This window comes from Juglans regia, chromosome 14 (genome assembly GCF_001411555.2).
Source record: "Juglans regia cultivar Chandler chromosome 14, Walnut 2.0, whole genome shotgun sequence".
In the NCBI taxonomy this organism is placed as follows: Eukaryota; Viridiplantae; Streptophyta; class Magnoliopsida; order Fagales; family Juglandaceae; genus Juglans; species Juglans regia.
Genome location: NC_049914.1, coordinates 528,374 through 548,301, shown reverse-complemented (window position 1 = coordinate 548,301; position 19,928 = coordinate 528,374). Strand labels below are relative to the sequence as shown.

The 19,928-nt window shown below is 38.4% G+C and overlaps 3 protein-coding genes across 6 annotated transcripts; all 3 read left to right on the top strand.

Annotated features, from left to right (window-relative positions):
- The first annotated feature begins 514 nt into the window (after window positions 1-514).
- Window positions 515-8,328, top strand: LOC109018844 (cellulose synthase A catalytic subunit 3 [UDP-forming]). 3 transcript variants are annotated; one of them, XM_035685408.1, is made up of 15 exons: window positions 515-770; window positions 1,079-1,247; window positions 1,593-1,788; window positions 2,196-2,416; window positions 2,500-2,614; window positions 2,712-2,910; window positions 3,221-3,487; window positions 3,676-4,021; window positions 4,161-4,298; window positions 4,606-4,731; window positions 4,823-5,035; window positions 5,201-5,465; window positions 5,828-6,030; window positions 6,605-6,955; window positions 7,453-8,328. In XM_035685408.1, exons 2-15 carry the CDS (start codon window positions 1,224-1,226, stop codon window positions 8,035-8,037), a joined length of 3,249 nt encoding a protein of 1,082 aa, XP_035541301.1. In that variant the 5' UTR covers window positions 515-770; window positions 1,079-1,223; the 3' UTR covers window positions 8,038-8,328. The 3 variants fall into 3 exon arrangements, with proteins under 3 accessions (XP_035541301.1, XP_035541304.1, XP_035541303.1); XM_035685411.1 differs by having other exon boundaries at window positions 566-770; window positions 1,093-1,247; XM_035685410.1 differs by lacking the exon at window positions 515-770 and adding an exon at window positions 794-947.
- Window positions 8,329-9,183: 855 nt separating this feature from the next.
- On the top strand, window positions 9,184-10,195 carry LOC109001492. 2 transcript variants are annotated; one of them, XM_018978797.2, is made up of 3 exons: window positions 9,184-9,324; window positions 9,605-9,829; window positions 9,927-10,195. In XM_018978797.2, the coding sequence occupies exons 1-3, from the start codon at window positions 9,271-9,273 to the stop codon at window positions 10,053-10,055; spliced, it is 408 nt and encodes a 135-aa protein (XP_018834342.1). In that variant the 5' UTR covers window positions 9,184-9,270; the 3' UTR covers window positions 10,056-10,195. The 2 variants fall into 2 exon arrangements, with proteins under 2 accessions (XP_018834342.1, XP_018834343.1); XM_018978798.2 differs by having other exon boundaries at window positions 9,201-9,324; window positions 9,939-10,195.
- Window positions 10,196-15,119: 4,924 nt separating this feature from the next.
- On the top strand, window positions 15,120-19,592 carry LOC109001542 (zinc finger CCCH domain-containing protein 30-like). The gene is made up of 2 exons (XM_018978887.2): window positions 15,120-15,525; window positions 16,866-19,592. Exon 2 carries the CDS (start codon window positions 16,877-16,879, stop codon window positions 19,076-19,078), a length of 2,202 nt encoding a protein of 733 aa, XP_018834432.1. The 5' UTR covers window positions 15,120-15,525; window positions 16,866-16,876; the 3' UTR covers window positions 19,079-19,592.
- Window positions 19,593-19,928: the final 336 nt, after the last annotated feature.

Sequence of the window (19,928 nt, the reverse complement as noted above, 5' to 3'; positions counted from 1 at the left end):
TTTTAAAATTTTAATTTACCATTGATCTTTCTTCTAAAGGTTTTGTTTTGTTTTTTCTTTATGAGAAATTTTATTTATTTGAGAGAAGTTTTATTCTAGCTTTTAGATTATGGAGCATTTTTTTAAAATTAAGCTGTTGCTATACCAAAGTAATTATTATATTATTGTTTTCACTTTGTAGGATTTTATTTTGTGCGTGTTGTAATTATATATAATTTGTTTTTTAGAAAAGAAATGATAGGCTTACTATTATATAATAAAATAATATTACTTTAATTTTTATTATTGATTTTATGAATTTAAATTTAATAAAAAATATTATTATATTTATAGAAACTAGATATAGATAAATAGAAACGAAATGATTGGACTGTATGCTTACTGTGATAAACACGCGTAGAGACTGTCGGTGGAGTTGTAAGTACGTCTAACCTCGTTGGTGCTGTGTCCCTTTCCAGTTTTCTCTCTTATAACCAATTCCTCTAATTCCTTCTTTATTATATGTATACAGTCGTTGACAGCTAAGCACACTTGGTTTAAGACTGCGGGAGAGAGAGAGAGACACAGAGAGCGCATTGCATTGCTCTGCTCGTCCCCTTGGGTCCATTCGATCCGTCTCCCTGACTTCGATTTTCTCTCTTTCTTCTTCTCCTGGATTATTGGTACGGGATCCGGTGGAGATTTTGCTGATTTATCCCGGGTAATTCAATTGGATTCCTTGCAAATCTAACTGCTCACGTTGTTTCTAGCACAAAGATCGCGTCTTTCAGGTAAGTGCTGCCCGTGGGATATGCTTGGTTGCTGAGCAAAATGAGAAATGCGAATTGCGTTCTTCTGAATATTCAGTAGAATTATGATTTTGGGTGCTGAGAAAAACGAGTAACAGAGTGGTGTTTGTAAAGTGCTTTGTTTGCTCAGCTCATGAACAATGAAAATCCTCCAAGATTGTAATTTTGACCCCCTCCCATTTCTTTTCGTATTTCTCAGCTACCAGAAAATAAATATTTAAATATTTTCATTTACAGTGGTTATTGATCACCGTTGAAAGAGAAAATCTGATTCTTATATTTCTTTTCAGCTATTTCTATGCAGATCTGGGCTTTCATCTGAGAAAAAATGCTTGCTTTTTGAAGCATAGTGCTTTAGGCATGCATAGATCTTGTTGAGACTGAGGTGATATTTTAATCTATTGTTCACATTTGGGCAAAGAGAAGTGGGTGCCTATGGAATCAGAAGGAGAAACTGGGGTGAGCTTCCTAAGAAATTAAGATTTAGCTTGCAATTTGCCCATTGTTTAGCTGATCAGAAAAACGGGGAAAGGAAAATGTTAAAATATGTTGATAATCAAATTCCTTGTGCTGTTTTGGCTGTCAAACTGAAAATTCTTGCCCTCATCTAGTCGAATATGTAAGTCGAGTGGACATTGTCATTATCTCAGGTCCTTTATGATGGACAGTGTAAAATACTCTTTAGTTTCTTTCCTTCCGTCTCCTACATTTGTTCAGCAGCCGCGGCATGGGAATCATTCATAGATGGAACTGTTATCAGTATCCCTATTTCTGAATGTTTCATCTTCTATTGTGATAACTCAGGCAAAAGCCACAAAGAACCTGGGCGGACAGGTCTGCCAGATCTGCGGTGATAATGTTGGGAAGAGTATAGATGGCGAACCATTCATTGCCTGTCATGTTTGCGCTTTCCCTGTCTGCAGGCCTTGCTACGAGTATGAGAGGAAGGATGGGAATCAGTCATGCCCTCAATGCAAAACCCAATATAAAAGGCACAAAGGTAAGTCAGATGCTATATAACTGGAATGTTTGCCACTCTAGGAAACATGGGAATAACATGATTTTTGACAAAACCGTGTTCTTTTAGAATATCTTTATTATCTTCCCCCAGGGACAAGGTTAACTGCAACCAACTATTTTTGGTGTGTCATTTGGGTCTGATATTGTTCAATTGCGGAAAATGAAAAGACTGGCAAAAAGGTTAAAATTGATTGAATTGTTAAATAACATGCATTCTCAACTCTGATTGTGTCTCTGTGTGGCATGTTCTTTCTTTCATCCCTGAACTTATTTCAAGACAGTTTATTTGGTATTTCCTGTAACATATCAATCTCTGAAAACCCATGAATATGTTATAAATCAGAATAGTCAGACTATATTGTTTCTGTTTGTGCTGTTGATTTCCAGGCAGCCCTGCAATTCTCGGTGATAGAGAAGAGGATGCTGATGCTGATGATGGTGCTAGTGACTTCAATTACACTTCAGAAGACCAAAACCAAAAGCAGAAGATTGCAGAGCGCATGTTGAGCTGGCATATGACATATGGACGTGGAGAGGATGTTGGGGCCCCCACTTACGATAAAGGGGTTTCTCATAACCACATTCCTCTGCTCACTAATGGAATGGAGGTAAAAAAAAAAGGCCTCTGACATGCAAATTCCTTCTTCTGAAATAAAATTGAATTATTCTTTTGGCCATTACCAACTTATAGGTTTCTGGAGAATTGTCTGCTGCATCACCTGAGCATCTTTCTATGGCTTCTCCCGGAGTTGGTGGCGGAAAGCGTGTCCATCCTCTTCCTTATGCGTCTGATGTTAATCAGTCACGTATGTCTCTCCTTCATATGTAATTGGTACCCTATACTCGTGTTTATGTTTTTTTATCAATATTGATTTTAGGGCGTCGGTTATTCTTTTTCTGCAGCTAATGTTAGGGCTGTGGATCCAGCGAGGGAATTTGGCTCACCGGGATTAGGCAATGTAGCGTGGAAAGAGAGAGTTGATGGGTGGAAGATGAAGCAAGAAAAGAATGTGGTTCCAATGAGCACCGGCCAAGCCAATTCTGAAAGGGGGGTTGGAGATATTGATGCCAGCACTGATGTGCTCGTGGATGACTCTTTACTGTGGGTCCTCTCCTGATTAAAATTATGAATCTTTGGCTGTTGTTTTTGTATTTAGTTGAGGCTTTACACTTTGTAATGCAAGTTTAAGACTTCATAGTTTGTTTTCCTGATTACATTAGCTTTATTCTATAGAATAATACTATTTTCTAGGCAACATTGGTTATTGCTTTTTAGCAATACTTGCATGAGTTCCAAGTATAGCTGACTGGTCAGTTTTCCCAAGTTTGGTATCTATGATTATAATTTTTTTTTCTTAATTTCAGCGAAGAGAAGGGCTGCAACTAATGCCATATCCCTTTTTGTTTTGTAGGAATGATGAAGCTCGGCAACCTCTCTCGAGAAAGGTTTCTATTCCATCTTCTAGGATCAACCCTTATAGGATGGTCATTGTTCTGCGTCTTATTATTCTCTGCATTTTCCTGCACTATCGAATCACAAATCCTGTGCCCAATGCCTATGCTCTGTGGTTAATATCTGTGATTTGTGAGATTTGGTTTGCAATATCTTGGATACTGGATCAGTTCCCCAAGTGGCTGCCTGTAAACCGCGAGACATATCTTGACAGGCTTTCACTGAGGTTAGATTGCCTTTCAGAGTCTACTTTCCGTTATCATACTTGGTGATCAAATTATTATCTTACTTATCCAGAAAACTAATTATACTTGGTGATCAATTCTGCATTAATGTGTCGAAAGTAGTTGTGTTCTTTCATTCTTATTCTTCCTATTATATTTAGTTTTAGTTCCAAGTTTATATGAATTACAGATATGACCGAGAAGGAGAACCATCACAGTTAGCTGCAGTTGATATATTTGTCAGTACTGTTGACCCTTTGAAGGAACCTCCTCTTGTGACAGCCAATACTGTGCTATCCATTCTTGCTGTTGACTACCCTGTTGATAAGGTCTCTTGCTATGTATCTGATGATGGAGCTGCCATGTTGACATTTGAAGCTTTGTCCGAAACATCCGAATTTGCAAGGAAATGGGTTCCTTTTTGCAAGAAGTATAGCATTGAGCCTCGGGCCCCAGAATGGTACTTCACACAGAAGATCGACTACTTGAAGGACAAGGTTCAACCATCATTTGTCAAAGACCGTAGAGCTATGAAGGTAGTTTTTTTTATTAGTAAATAAGAACTTTAGTAATGATAAAAGTGGCATATGATTGTTTTGCCATCATAGTGTACCCTACCACTCCATTTCTCCCCTTAAAAGTGTCCTTATAATGCGTCTTCATGCCATATTGCAGAGAGAATATGAAGAATTTAAAATCCGTGTTAATGGGCTTGTTGCTAAGGCACAAAAAGTTCCTGAAGAAGGATGGATTATGCAAGACGGCACACCATGGCCTGGAAACAACATCAGAGACCATCCAGGAATGATCCAGGTATCTTCTCCCTCACATTGGTAGATCTGTTTATGGTGAACATTGCTAGCTATTATTGAATTTGGTTCTTATTTGGGGACAACTTTTCCTTGGAGTTCATAGAACAAACTATATGTAACAAATGGTGCCATTTATTCCTCAGCACCTTCTGTTTTTGTTACACAAGTTGCCTCATCGTCTTTAAGTCCCCCGCCCCCCTCCCTTTTCCTGTCATCCTCCAACGAGGGTTCTAAAGTGGATTCTAGTGTATCTGTTCTATTGTACAAATATAATTTGGTTTACTTGGTATATATTTCATTATATGAAGGTTTTCTTGGGCCAAAGCGGAGGGCTTGATGCTGAGGGTAATGAACTGCCACGTTTAGTCTATGTTTCTCGTGAAAAGCGTCCTGGTTTTCAACATCATAAGAAAGCCGGTGCTATGAATGCGCTTGTGAGTAACTAACAAGATGACATCTGGAGGACTTGATTTTCTTGATGTCTATATAATTATCTAATGTTTGGCGGTCAATTCTCTCTTGCAGGTTCGAGTATCGGCAGTCCTTACCAATGGACCTTTCTTGTTGAATCTGGATTGTGATCACTACGTCAACAACAGCAAGGCCTTGAGGGAAGCTATGTGTTTCCTAATGGATCCAAACCTTGGGAAACATGTTTGTTATGTCCAGTTTCCACAGAGATTTGATGGTATTGATAGGAATGACCGATATGCCAACCGTAATACTGTTTTCTTTGATGTAAGTTGTACACCCAATCCCCACCCCTCCCAAAAAATTAAGTGGAAGACTCTCTGTTTCTTTCTGCTGCTACAGAATAGTTTTAATTGTGTTTGATGTTCCTTAGTGATTGGAAAACATTTGAAAATTTGTCAAAAAATTCTCTCCTTTTATTGTAAATTTCAGATAAACTTGAGAGGCTTGGATGGCATTCAAGGCCCTGTTTATGTGGGTACTGGATGTGTGTTTAACAGAACAGCATTATATGGTTACGAACCACCTCTCAAACCTAAGCATAAGAAAGCTGGAGTTCTGTCTTCACTTTGTGGTGGCTCACGGAAGAAGAGTTCAAAGTCCAGTAAAAAGGGTTCAGACAAGAAGAAATCTAGCAAGCATGCAGACCCCACTGTGCCTATTTTCAGTCTGGACGATATAGAGGAGGGTGTGGAAGGTACATTGGTCGAATATTGTTCCTATTTTTTTTTTTTTTTACCGTATTCTGTTTATCTACATACCGGTGAATACTCTTTTCCACTGTCAACTTTGGTTTTATTGTGTATTAAACTATGTATTCCTTGTTGACATGTTTATAAGGAGAGTGATATCTTCTTTATCTTTGATTCTTTTATGCCGTCAACCTTAATACATAAACAATAAATGTTATTTAAAATCAACTCGGTGAATTTCTGGTAAGTAGATCAACTTAGTAATTTTTTTTAACTATATTTTTACAAGGCCGCAGCACCAAGTAATGGACATTTAATTTTGTTAGATAGGACCGTCTCTTACTCAATGTTCTTTTTTTCAATTAAGGCGCTGGATTTGATGATGAAAAGTCACTACTCATGTCACAAATGAGCCTGGAGAAAAGGTTTGGTCAGTCTGCTGTTTTTGTTGCCTCAACACTTATGGAGAATGGTGGCGTTCCACAATCTGCAACACCAGAGAATCTCCTTAAAGAGGCTATTCATGTCATCAGCTGTGGTTATGAGGACAAAACAGACTGGGGATCTGAGGTATGTGGTCTTTCTATTAATTATTTAACCCTGTCATCGATTTTTTTATTTTATTTTAGCGTTCCTTGCATTAAGAACTTTGTTTCTACAAAGCATCAGCTTCAATATAAAGAAATTTGTTGTTACTTTCTTCTCTACATATAAAAGAAATAAAGGAATTTGTTTATAGATGAGTGAAAATCTGGTCTGTAATTTATTAACCTTTGAGTAAAATTTGGTGTGGAGACTTTCTAAAGCTAGAAATCTGTTCAAATACATCCACCGCTAAGATGCTCTCAATCAGGACCATTAAAGCTGATGACAGTTTTATTATCTACCATGTGATTCTTGATGGGGTAGCATTCCTCTGCTCATATTGAGTGGCTGTAGGAACCATCCATTAAATGAAAAACATAACATCATCTCTTATGGTGTTAGGGTTGACAAACAAGCCGCCTCGTTCATCATCATCCAATGCCCACATGCAACACATACACACAGTAACACTATAACTTCCTGAGTTGTGTATGTTGTCTCATTAGATATGGTAAAATGTTGTTTTTTTTAAATAATTAATATGTCCCATGCACTGCAGATAGGATGGATTTATGGTTCTGTTACTGAAGATATTCTTACGGGATTCAAGATGCATGCTCGTGGTTGGCGGTCAATTTATTGCATGCCCAAGCGCCCAGCCTTTAAAGGGTCTGCTCCTATTAATCTTTCTGATCGTCTGAACCAAGTGCTACGATGGGCTCTAGGTTCTGTGGAAATTCTTCTCAGTAGACATTGCCCTATCTGGTATGGTTACAATGGCAGGCTTAAATGGCTGGAGAGATTCGCATATGTGAATACCACCATCTATCCAATTACTGCCATTCCTCTTCTTATGTATTGTACTTTGCCAGCTGTTTGTCTACTCACTAACAAGTTCATCATTCCACAGGTTCGTTATATGACCAAATTCACTATCTCTACACGTTCTTTTCAATATGTTGGCTTGTTTTCATCTGTCCTGGCAGTAATCCTGGTTGCAATCCCTGCATCTTACAACAGTTTACCTTGTCTTGTTATTTGAGGAGTTTGCAGTGGTCTGGCTCAAAAATATTGAACAGTGTACATCTAAATTGAATCGAACTAATAGGACATGCATCCATGAGTTACTGATAGCAGGATTTGCAGATACCAATTTTTTTTATAATAATTTACAGGGACCAAATGTCCAAGTGATTTATCGGGAAAGGAATGCACGTTTCTCACAAGCTTCTCTTTTTGAAATGAAAGTTTGGAGAATAAAAACTTTTTGTATTTTCACGTTTCCTGGGAGAAAATTTTACCTTGAGATGTTCTAATATATGAGAGTCTGGGTGTAATACAATATTGTCTAATGATGCCGTTTTGGAATGCGTGCTAAATTCTTTTGCTTCTCAATTTTGCTTGCAGATCAGTAACATTGCAAGTATATGGTTTATATCGCTCTTTATTTCCATCTTTGCAACTGGTATCCTAGAAATGAGGTGGAGTGGTGTTGGAATTGACGAATGGTGGAGAAATGAACAGTTTTGGGTTATTGGTGGTGTTTCAGCCCATCTCTTTGCCGTTTTCCAAGGTTTGCTCAAAGTACTAGCCGGAATTGACACCAACTTCACTGTTACATCCAAGGCATCCGACGAAGAGGGAGACTTTACCGAACTGTACATGTTCAAGTGGACAACCCTTCTTATCCCACCAACAACTCTACTTATCATAAACTTGGTTGGGGTCGTTGCGGGGATCTCCTATGCCATCAACAGTGGTTACCAATCATGGGGTCCGCTCTTTGGCAAGCTATTCTTTGCCTTTTGGGTGATCGTCCATCTTTATCCCTTCCTTAAAGGTTTGATGGGTCGGCAGAACCGAACACCCACCATTGTTGTCGTCTGGTCAATTCTTCTCGCATCCATTTTCTCTTTGTTGTGGGTGCGGATAGATCCATTTACCACTAGAGTTACTGGTCCAGATATAGTGCAGTGTGGAATCAACTGCTAGAAGTAATTAAGGCTGCTTGGAAGACCAAAAATCCGTTCTTTGTAAGTTATTCTCCTTGCCCAACAAGAGTTTGAGAGGAGGGAAGTTAATGTAATTGTGTCTCATATTTTTGTTGTAACCTTCTGTATGTGAGCCTGTCTGTGCTTGTGAAGTTTACGTTATGTGCAGATCATAGGTGGTAAAGAAAATCATTTTGTCGTTGCAGGAGTGATTTTATGTATTACTTTTGGACAACTTATTCTGAACAATGGACACTGTTTATGGAATCAATTTAATTATTATACGTATACACATCTAAGTATGGATGCAACCTGGCATCGTCCCACTGCATTATTCAACTTATAATCTGTTATTATATGATTTTTTTTTTTTTGTTGTTATATTTTGCTTTATTTTCACAGCTTTGATAAGTTCGATCGTTTAGTTTTGTTTTTACATAGCGCTCCAGCTGTTATGAGAGTTTTATAGAAGTTAAGACAATGTCTGTTATAAATGAATTTGTGTACGGGGTGCTTCAGAGTATGTGTAGTTTGATTTGTAATTTCAGATTTTTTATATATTCATAAGATACAGCTCTAATTTCGGTTTATGATATGAAATGAAGTCTATTTAAAAAAAATAATAATAATAAGGTTTTTGATCGGTCATCATTTACAACCAAGCTCGCATGCAAAAGGAACAAAAACAAAACCAACGAAATAAACATAGCATGCCAACATATGTTATATATTCAGATAAAACCACATATAAACCTGCAGCGACGACTTCCATGCGGAATATATAACGAGCACGCGACCCTTCTGGAAACAAGTACTGCGTATATGTCATCTTGGTTCTCGGCGTTTTGGCTAAGATCTTGTGTAGGTATCTCATTCTTTTATCTAACATGTATATTTCTGACACTTTAGCTTCAGTAGTTCACATATGGCCACAGGTGCCCACACCTCATCTATTGACGTGGCGACCCATACACAATCATTTATCATCCTCATCCCAATTAACTACTCCCACATCAGTGTAACACGTTTTCTTTATCACCACTGACACCTACTCTAGATGCTGGACACGTGGCAAAATGTTATTACTTTTTATGTCACGTCATCTTCTCCTTTTTAAAGCGAACGTCTGATCAATCCAGACAGGCTTACCCCTTTTCGAAAAAAAAAAAAAAAAAAGGTCAAAAGATCAGTTCTGTTTGCCACTGGTACTAGAGAGTATTGCATCGTATTGGCAATGGCCATCGTAGAGGAACCTATTACTTCCAGGCTTGATCGTTTGGATCACATGGTAAGTCATGTTCTACAGTAAACTTTCTGGCAGCGTATTGATTTATAACAATACATTTGGTCAAAAAATCACATCACGATTGAAGAGATTCAAGGCTTCATGCACGAGTGAAGTTGGGTTAAGCTTGAAAAAGAAGTCGGTCATGATGATAGATCATGGGCTAAACAAAAATATTAGGGCATTCAGATTGTCAGATTGAAAAGTTTCGTATTAGTTTTGTTTTCCGTGTGTTTCATGTACAACTTTTAACGTGTACTTGTTTGATATACACCATGATCAGCTGAGGCACTTGGAGGAAATTAGAGGGTGCAACAGATCATCGCCAAAGAGGCGCTCTTGCGCATCCATAGCGTCGAGCGGGACCGACGGGCATGCATCATCTGTAAATCTGTCCCCAAAGAGCATAGAGAAGCACAGCCGTCCAATAGAGCACGTACTAATTGAAACTGAAGTTAAAGGAACGCTCATTGAAAGGCTTGAACTTATAGAAGACCGCGTACTAAAGGTAAACATGAAAAAATAACATTGAGCCATGCAGTGCAGACCATTTGTCTGATCATGTGTTGATCTGATCGATGAAGTTTTGAATGTATTTGTATCAGCTGTGTTTGCAGTTGGAGCTACTAGAGTCAGAGAGGAAAATAGAGGAGAAAAATGAAAAGAAGGCCCACAAGCTGAAGGGATTAAAGCAACTTGTCAAACAATGTGTGAAGGGAGAAGGAAAATATTAAAAAGCAATGAGTGATTTTATAAGAACGAGCGTTCTCTTACTTTTCCTCTCTTGTATTATGTCTCTGTGCCTAAAATCAATCTCCCATTTTTATGAAAGATTTTTGTGTGTGAAGTGAACAAGAAGCCGAGTTTGTGAGAATGAACCTGTGTCAGCATGTTTTTTGAGGCCTGAAGGAGGCTGGGCCTATGAACTACCAAGTCTTGGGTCCATAACAGAGATTAGGCCAGGAACAACAAACCTTATACAGCATTGTCTCAATGAATCGGCCTCAAATGGCCATGACAAGATAGGGCATATGGACCATTACTCTCGAACCAAGCAGGCAGGAATTGGAGCTTTACACATCGCACGTGTATCCAATTGCGAAGCCAAGCCACGCAGGTACAAAGGGAGCTGGAACTCGGAAGCCATTCAACCCATTCATTGATTTGGCCACCCAAATTAAAGCTTTTCAATAATTTTAAATGTCGACAGTACATTTGGCATTCATAAATAGAGATGGATTGGGGTGGGGGACCCATCTTAGACAGTTCTTGTCCGATAGTACAAATAATTTCAAGAAACTTTCGGCAAATCGGAGGGCCAATATTGCTTCATAAAGTCAGCATCAAATCCAGAGATTAATCTCCTTTTTTTTTTTTTTTATGTGGGTCCTTGACATGTACTATCCTCTGTAAACCAACGATTTTTTATCTTGTTGGGGCAGAGGGACAGAAAATCGTTTCCGAGAGAGAGAGAGAGAGAGAGGTGTCATTTTCCTTAGCCTAAAAATTGATGGGTGAAGGAACTCGAAACCTACTGACAAACACACAAAGTGAGCACACCGTTTGATGAATGATGGGCATGCCAAGTGAACGGTGATGGAGATTAGAGGTCAAGAAATTAATGGGTCCACATCAGATTGGTTCCCACTACGGGGAGCTAATTGAAAAGGCCAAAAGCTTGGGTCTGTGTCACATATGTGGATACAATGCTTCTTGTTGTTGATAAGAGAGATGGATGTGTATATTTGGATTATTTAGGGACCAAAACTGGCTTTTCAAAAGGGGACCAATTGGGATTTGTTTGCTAATCTCTATCGTCGGTTAGCTGCTTCCCATGTTAGTTGAGGTGGCATTCTCCATTTCGCAGCTACAACAAATATTTGTAAATGAATATTATGTATCAGTTATTTTTTATTTTTACATTTTATATTTATAAATTTTTTTTAGAATATAAGAATACTTTTTATAGAGTGTGAAATATAAGATAATAAATAATGGTCGATAAAAAGAATTTTTCATTTTTATATGTGAAGGGGTAGACCTGCAATTATGAAAAATAATTTACAAAAAAAAAAAAAAAAAATTTGACATAATTATTTTTTATTTTTAAATAAATTATATAAATTTTCAAAGCCAACACACATGCATTCTCCTAGCAATGAAGAGAAGGCAGCCCATAATTTAATATACTTGTTCAATACTCAATTTAAAATTAAAAGCAGGTTAGATGGACAGAATTATTATATATTAGCTTAAATTTGAAGTATTCGTTCTTTCTTGAAAAAATCTAAACAACCTCCCATTTTCCACACACCACATATTTTTTTAAATTTTATTATTTTTTTCATCAAATTTTTAATATATGAATAATGAATAGAAAAATAAAATTATTTTAAAAAGAATAAACTCAAAAAAAAAATTAAAAAATATAAAGATTTAAAAAAAAAATAGTGTGTAGAGGTTGGAGAGGATGTGTAGTATTGCTCTTCTTTCTTAGACGACATTAAAGAGTATTCATTTATCTATTCTTTTGGTATCTTTGTAACGGATCATCATTCTCTGATATGAATATGTGCTATAGTTTTAAAAATGGTAATTACACTTGAGAAAGAAGAAAGAAGAATGCATTGATAAGAGTTGAGCCGGCCACATCAAAGGATAAGTTAGAAAATATAAAATCCCAAAAGAAAAGTTATATAAATATACTAGCGGTGACCTGGCGTAGTTTACATATCTAGATATTAATAAAACTACAACTACATGTAAAATTTAAGCCTTTTACAGTTGGAAGGTCAGATTGAAGGCGGAGGTGGAGTCAGAGTCGGTTCATCAATGACTCCGACTCGATTTCCAATAAGGAAAAAACTCTGACTCCGACTCCAACTTGTTGGAGTTAGAGTGAAGTTGGATTCAGAGTCGAATTGTCGAATTGTCGAATTTTTTCTCAGCCCTAACCAAAGGAGCTCCACCGAGATAATACCATATCTCGGCTTGGGGTTGTGATACACACGCTCCCACATATTCAGTCTCAATTCCAAACAGACAACGTGACTTCACAACACAATTTATTAAAGAGGATAAATATACATTTCAATAGTTATTGGAATACATATTAAATTGCTCATTTATAAATTCACAATAATTACAAAAATACAGTTTACAACCAACTACACGCGTAATCCCTTCCTCTAATCTGGCCCAAGGCCCAATTCCAATAACTACATTTAAAATCTCAACACTTCAATGGCCCAAGGTCCAATTCCAACAAATCAACAATTTACAATTAAAAGCTAATAACGTTATCTTAAAACTCATGAATTTGTGTTGGAAAATTATATACACACAAAGATGGAAAATTCTGAAAGATCACTCGAAATGGGTGTTGCTCAAGGTGGCGGCACAGCGGCGACAGCAGTGATTCAAGGGCAAAACAACAACAGTTTTGGTGAGTTTTCTCTCAAAGGGATTTTCGGCTACGTGAAAAAAAGAAAAGGCAACTCACGACAAGCCTAAAATTTCCCATGAAACTAAGTGAAATTCACAATTTTAGAACCAAACAAAACTTGGCAAAACTCCTCAAACTCTCGAATTAACAACCAAAATTCACAACACAATAATCTAAAAACTTAGAAATGAAAATAGTTTAGACAAGATAGGGAGGAAGAGGAACTCGAAATAATTTATTCGAGGAATCCGTGGCCTATTTATAGGCCAAGTATGAAGGTTTGAGGAGCTATGTGTCGCACGGGTAGAATAAGAGCAAAAACGGCAGCACAAGTCGTGGAGAAGTGAAGGGATGTGGCACGGACGTGTGGCGCGGCGGCATTGACAGCACATTTGGAGCCCATGCCCAACGCCACATAGATGCTCACGGAAGAAGGAGGTGGAAGGTGGTGGTGGCCGCGTGAAGCGGCAGCTCGACAGCAATCCTTCGGAGTCACAACCGAAAGACACGGAGCTTCCATGAGGTGGAGGAAGGAGTTGGTGGCAAAGGCACGGGTTGCAAAATGTGGCAATGGTCCGATTGGAGGAAGAAAATGGCTTCAGCAGTTGTTTAGGAGAAGAAGAAGCCATAAGGTAGAAGAAGAATAAGATAGAAGAAATAAGAGAAAATAGAAGAAAATAAGGAGGAAGAAAGGGGTTGCACGAAACAAGGAAGAAGAAGATAAAACCTTAAGGGATTTTCTCCCAAAACGGCGTTGTTCCAATTAAGTAGGGGATTGGGCTGGGTTCTTCACAACTGCACGGGCTGGGCCCTTAAGAAAAACACACGGGTTGGGTTTTCACTTCACACGAGTTGGGTCAAAATTAAACACACACACACACAAGGCCCAAAAATAAATTACTACAACTATACACAAGCCCAACCAAAAATTAAAATATAAAATAAAATAACAACATAAATAAAATAACACAATTAAATAAAATAAATTAAGGAATTAAAAACACATGAAAATTAGGAATCTCACAAGACCCATCGTCGATTCGACCGTGTTTGTGGTTGTTTTCGTGAGACAGAGTGATAAAAGTGCCGTGTGTTCATGGGTTGATTTGCGGCTTTCTCGAAAACGAAGGGAGAAGAAGAAGATGCCAAGAGTTCGTGGGTGTTGCTGCGGCTTTCTCGTAAAACAAGATGGACTACTTTGGATTGAGGAGAAAGGGGGAAGGAATTGAATGGATCAAGGAGAAAGTGGGATATCGTACGCAGAAGGAAGGGGATAGATAATGGGGGTAAGAAATCGAAGGCAACCAGAAAGGGAAAGTGGAATTATGTATGCGGAAGAGGGGGGGGGGGGGAGAAATCGAAGGAAGCCAGAGAGAGAAAGTGAGATTCTATACGTAGAAAGGAGGGTCGTTTTGTTTAGTTTATGCAAAACGAGGCGTTTTCATTTTGCCATGTGGGCGCCGGTTCTCAAGTCGGTTGTATCTAGATTTTTCAATTTCAAATTTGTAATATGGGCTTCCGAACTTGTTTTATTTTATAGTAGACTTTTTATAGCTGATTTTATTTTATAGTAGATTTTATTTTATTGTAGATTTTCATTCTCTATTTTTTGTAGAAGTATTTTTTATAGAAGATTCAGATTTTTTATATAGCATTTTTTTTATAACATATTTTTTTTATGACACATTGATACTTATTGAAACCGAAAAATTAAACTGGAATCGAAAAAATTAGAACTATCGATTTAGGAGGATAATGGATACGATATCAATTATTAAAATATAATATTAGTGTATATCGATTTGATTTTAAAATTTATCTAAAATCAGACCAAACCAACTGATTGCCCCTGCTAAATTCCCCAACGAAAATAAAACCCAACACACAACATGCAGGGTGTGTGTCTGTCTCCAACTCTCTCTCCCTGTTCATATGTGTTCATCCTTAGGGCAGATTTGGAGTACAAAATAAAATATAAAATTTTCATCTTATCTCATCTTATTATTACACTTTTTTAAATCTCTATATAAAATATAATAAAAAATTTAACTTTTTCAAATCCTAATATATATTTTTTAAATTTTAAAATAATAATAATATTAAAATATAATATTTTAAACTTCAAAATAAAATATAAAATTTCCATCTCACCTCCAAACCTGTCCACAGTTCATCCCATTTACCTTCGGCTTGGAGTAGGCGCCAACGATGAAACGCCACGCACGATATACACGCTGCAGGTTCTCATTGGCGGACTCCAAATCCCACCAAATCACAATCCACTTTACTCCACCCTCAACACGTCCACTCCAAAGTCCAATATCCACCTGCTCCACCAGTCATCAACTCTCACCCCACTAAACCCGCATACCCGTTTCCCGCCCACCGGCCCAACCGGTCACCCCCCCAAACTTCAAACTTAGGACTACATTTCTCGTGCATTTCAATGCCATTTCATTTCATCTCTCCTCCTATCCTATATCTCCGGGAATTAAATTTAAATTCAACCCAAATTTCTTTCATTTCATTTCAATTTCACGTTCACCTTGCCGGACGTCATTTTCTCGCTCTGATTCTGTTTCCTCGGTACCATCTATTGTAGAAGTAGAAGCTTCGACCTTTTGTTATTTTTTTTATTCTTGTTCGTTGTTATTGCGTTGTTCTCTCCGTTGCTCTTTCGCTGCCTGATCGTGAGTGCTTGTAACTCTCTTTCCCCTCTAGATCTCTTGCTGAAATTTGATCCAGATGGTGATATAGAGGTGAGTAGATCTTGTTGAAATCGTGTAATTTACTTTAGACTGGATTTTTTTTTTTTCAAAAAATGAAGTGTTTCGCATAGATGCTAACTGTGAGTTCTCTCCATCCTCTATAATGGTCGGTGTTTGATTTTTTGAGCTGGTAAAGCTCAATTTTTTTTATATGAAAGTTGTGGTCTCTGGTTTTGAATTCTGTCTTTTTGGTTATTGTGCGATTGTGTTTCGTGATCTGATCTTGAATTACTTTTCCTCACTGTTTGGTTGCTGGGAAAGGTGGAGAAAAATGAAGGGAAATAAGAGAGGCAAAACTATCTGGGATGATTAGTTATTATTGTTTCGGACGACTATACTAGAAATTATTGCTTTAAGTCCATTGGAAAGCGAGAAAGTGTGGAATTTAAATTTTAGTTTTTATGCGGAATGAACACAATTTTAGTTATTCTTCTCTAGCTTTCGTATTTCATGCATTTGAGTTCACCGTTCAAAGTTATTTATTTTCTTTAAAGTTCACCTCTGGAGAAATATTGCTTTTCTTAAAGGAATCTAAGTTTCTATCTTTTAGTTTTATTCTTATTCGTAATCTTAGGAAGATCGTACTTTTTTCGTTGGAGAAGAATAATGACGATTCTGCGTTATTTCCTTTTTCAAAGGAACATTAGCTATAATGGATTTTACTTTAGATGATTGTAGATGAACAGCAGATCTGGTATTTGACCCGAGCTATAAGATTGTGTTGCCCGGGTTCATGCTTTTGGCACGGGCAATCTTCTAACTTTTTGAGTGTAGGGAATATGGTTTTGTGAATTATTGTTGCTTTGCTAAATTTTCTGCGCACGTAGATGTGTTTGAATTTCGTTATGATCCATTGGATATTTGCTAGTTCTCGTATGAGTTTGGTAATTTCTAATTTCCAAAATTTTCAACTTTAAATTCTTGCGAGTTTGTGAAATCCCAGAATCGATGGGTAGCTTTCCACGTTTCTTTTTACTTACTGTGGCTTTATTTCCTTGGACAATATTGGGAAGAAAGATGAAGAAATTCTGAACTCCAAGTCGTTGCTGTGTGCTTAATCCCTAGAAATGAGGAACCATCCTGTCAGTTGATTGGGTATATTTGCTTTTCCAGTTCAGTTAGAAGGCCTGACAATCTACTGCTTTATTGATAGACGTGTATGATTTTTAGATTAATGGACATGTAGCTGTTTTCCATATGTTTTTCTCTAGGTTTGGTAATTGACCTTAGCTTTGGCCTTTTTAGTTATTAACAAAATACTTTAGTGGGTTGGGTTCTTATATAAATTCTAAATACTAATACAGGTTTTTCTCTTTGTTTGCCCGTTTCAGCCAATTGAAGCATGTGCAGTGGTCCAGAACGATCAGAATCGTCATCGACTCCATCTGTGTCAACTGTAGAAATCACATCTAACACCAAAGACATGAATAACCCAACTGTTCAAGCTGAAAGTTCTTTTTCCAGCTTACTCGATCTTGCTGCTAACAATGATGTTGCAGGCTTTAAGCAATCTGCAGAGAAGGATGCTTCTTTAATTGATGAGGTTGGACTCTGGTATGTTCGCCAGAAAGGCTCAAAACAAATTGTTCTTGAGCATAGAACTCCATTAATGGTTGCTGCAACCTATGGAAGTGTTGATGTTCTTAAATTTATACTCTCTCATTCTGGGGTGGATGTAAATTTCTCGTGTGGCCAAGATAAAACCACTGCTCTTCACTGCGCCACTTCTGGTGGATCAATTAACACAGCTGATGTTCTGAAGCTGCTTTTATTAATGGGTGCTGATCCAAATCGTACTGATGCCAATGGTCTTCGCCCCATTGATGTTCTTATTGTTCCTCCAAAGATGCAAAGCATGAGAGTGGCTGTTGAAGAGCTTCTCTCTAACAATGCTTCCGACAGCTCATTTAGTGAGCACCATCTGCGAGTATCCATTAGTTCCTCTTGTTCAGACTCACCAACCCTTTCCTCATCCCCGGAAAATGGATTGCCATCTTATCCTTCAGAGTTGGTATCTTCTCTAATGGCTTCAAAGTTTAATGATATACCTGTTAGTTATGCATTGGAGAAGAAAGAGTACCCTGTTGATCCTTCCCTCCCTGACATTAAGAACAGTATCTATGCAACAGATGAGTTCCGCATGTTCTCATTCAAAGTTCGGCCTTGTTCTCGAGCGTACTCCCACGATTGGACTGAGTGCCCTTTTGTGCACCCTGGAGAAAACGCTCGCAGAAGAGACCCAAGGAAGTACCATTACAGCTGTGTGCCTTGCCCTGAGTTCCGAAAGGGGGCATGTAGGCGTGGGGATATGTGTGAATATGCTCATGGAGTTTTTGAGTGCTGGCTCCACCCGGCTCAATACCGGACTCGGCTCTGCAAGGATGGTACAAGCTGCAATAGACGGGTCTGTTTTTTTGCTCACACAGCCGAGGAGCTTCGTCCCTTGTATCTATCTACCGGATCTGCTGTCCCATCACCTCGCTCATCTGCCTCTGCTCATGGTGTGATGGACATGGCTGCTGCAATGAGCTTATTACCTGGGTCTCCCTCATCTATCTCTGCTCTGTCGCCTTCTCCATTCGCTCAACCCATGTCTCCATCTGCAAATAATGGCATGTCACAGTCATCCATTGCATGGCCCCAGCCAAATGTACCAACCCTTAGTCTTCCTGGAAGCAATCTTCAGTCCAGTCGCTTGAGATCATCCTTTAGTGCCCGTGACATCCCACCTGAGCATTTGAGTGTGATGCAGGATTTTGATGCCCAGCAACATCTTCTTAATGACTTGACTTGTTTTTCACAGTCATGGTCCAATAACGTCCCTGCTAACCGTCCTGGTCGGTCCAAGACACTAACACCTTCAAACCTTGAAGAGCTATTTTGTGCGGAGATCTCTTCATCTCCCCGGTATTCTGATGCAGCAGCTTCTGTTGTTTTTTCCCCTGCTCACAAATCTGCTGTTCTTAATCAATTCCAACAGCAGCAGAGCATGTTATCACCCATTAACACGAATGTATTCTCCCCCAAAAATGTCGATCACCCTTTATTGCAGGCTTCATTTGGTATCCAATCCCCTGGAAGGATGTCGCCTAGAAGTGTGGAGCCAATCTCCCCAATCGGCTCTCGACTCGCTGCATTTGCGCAGCGTGAGAAACAGCATCAACAGCTGCACAGCCTCAGCTCGCGGGATCTTGGAAGCAACAACCAAGCCTCCATTGGTTGTTCTCCTGTAAATTCTTGGGCAAAATGGGGATCGCCAAATGGAAAATTGGATTTGTTAGTTAATGGAGATGACATGGGGCGACTACGTAGATCATCATCATTTGAGCTTGCTAACAATGGGGAGGAGCCTGACTTGTCATGGGTTCAGTCTCTAGTTAAGGAATCACCGACTGAGTTGATGAAAGAGAAGTTGGCAGTTTCAGCCTCTAGGGCTGCATCATCTGGTGAAGGTTTGAATTCTAATTCTCAAAGTGAATCCATTGATCATTCTGTATTAGGAGCTTGGCTTGAGCAGATGCAGCTTGATCAACTCGTAGTATGACGAAAGTAAATTCTTTTTTGTTCATTGAGATTGGTTAAAAGAAATCGGTGGGTACATAAAATTTTTTGTGGGTTACTTTTTGCCGGTTTTGAAGGTCAAGTGGAGAAGTTAACAGTAGGAAAGTTGGAAATTGGTGGTTAAGGCCTAAGAGTGAAGAATGACTGGATAAAGTGAGGATATGATTCGTTTTTTTTTTTTCACAATTTGTTGTTTACAGCTGAATTCTGAAGAGAAAGAAGCTTACTCTGGGCTAATATTAAAGAAATCTAGTCCAGGTTAGGTATCTCTCTAAATATCTGTTTCTAGGCTTACTGTTATTCTTGAACTTCATATTCAACCTTAAGGGAAGCATGATAAATTGCAACGGGGTCGTTAGCTCGGTATTGGGTAGTGTGACAGAAAAGAGGGAGGCAATATGTTTATTTGATGATGTAAAACTGACTAAAGTTGTTATGATATCGATACCTTTATTTTTTGTTCCCCAGTAATGGATGTACCCCGTCTCTCTTTTTTCCTCTCTCTCCCAATTATTTTAGTATGTAAGATTGATTTATTGAGAAAGTGTTGGGAATCCTGCCGTGGTAGGTCCTACCCGTTGAATTACACCTAAAAAGGTGTCCTACCAGTGGATGGGGATTGGTTGAGTGGATATATATTTGGATTCTTTAAATCGGTCTGGAGATACAGATTTTCTTGAATAAGAAATATGGATGAGTAGTTCAAGAAGTGGGGTATCTTGTACATTTGATTGATGCCCATCAGCGTGGTTGTAGGGTCTTTATGGCAATGGATTAGTAAAGTAAATAGTCGTGTGCAATACTTTTGAATTTGTATAGTGATTTGTGGGGCT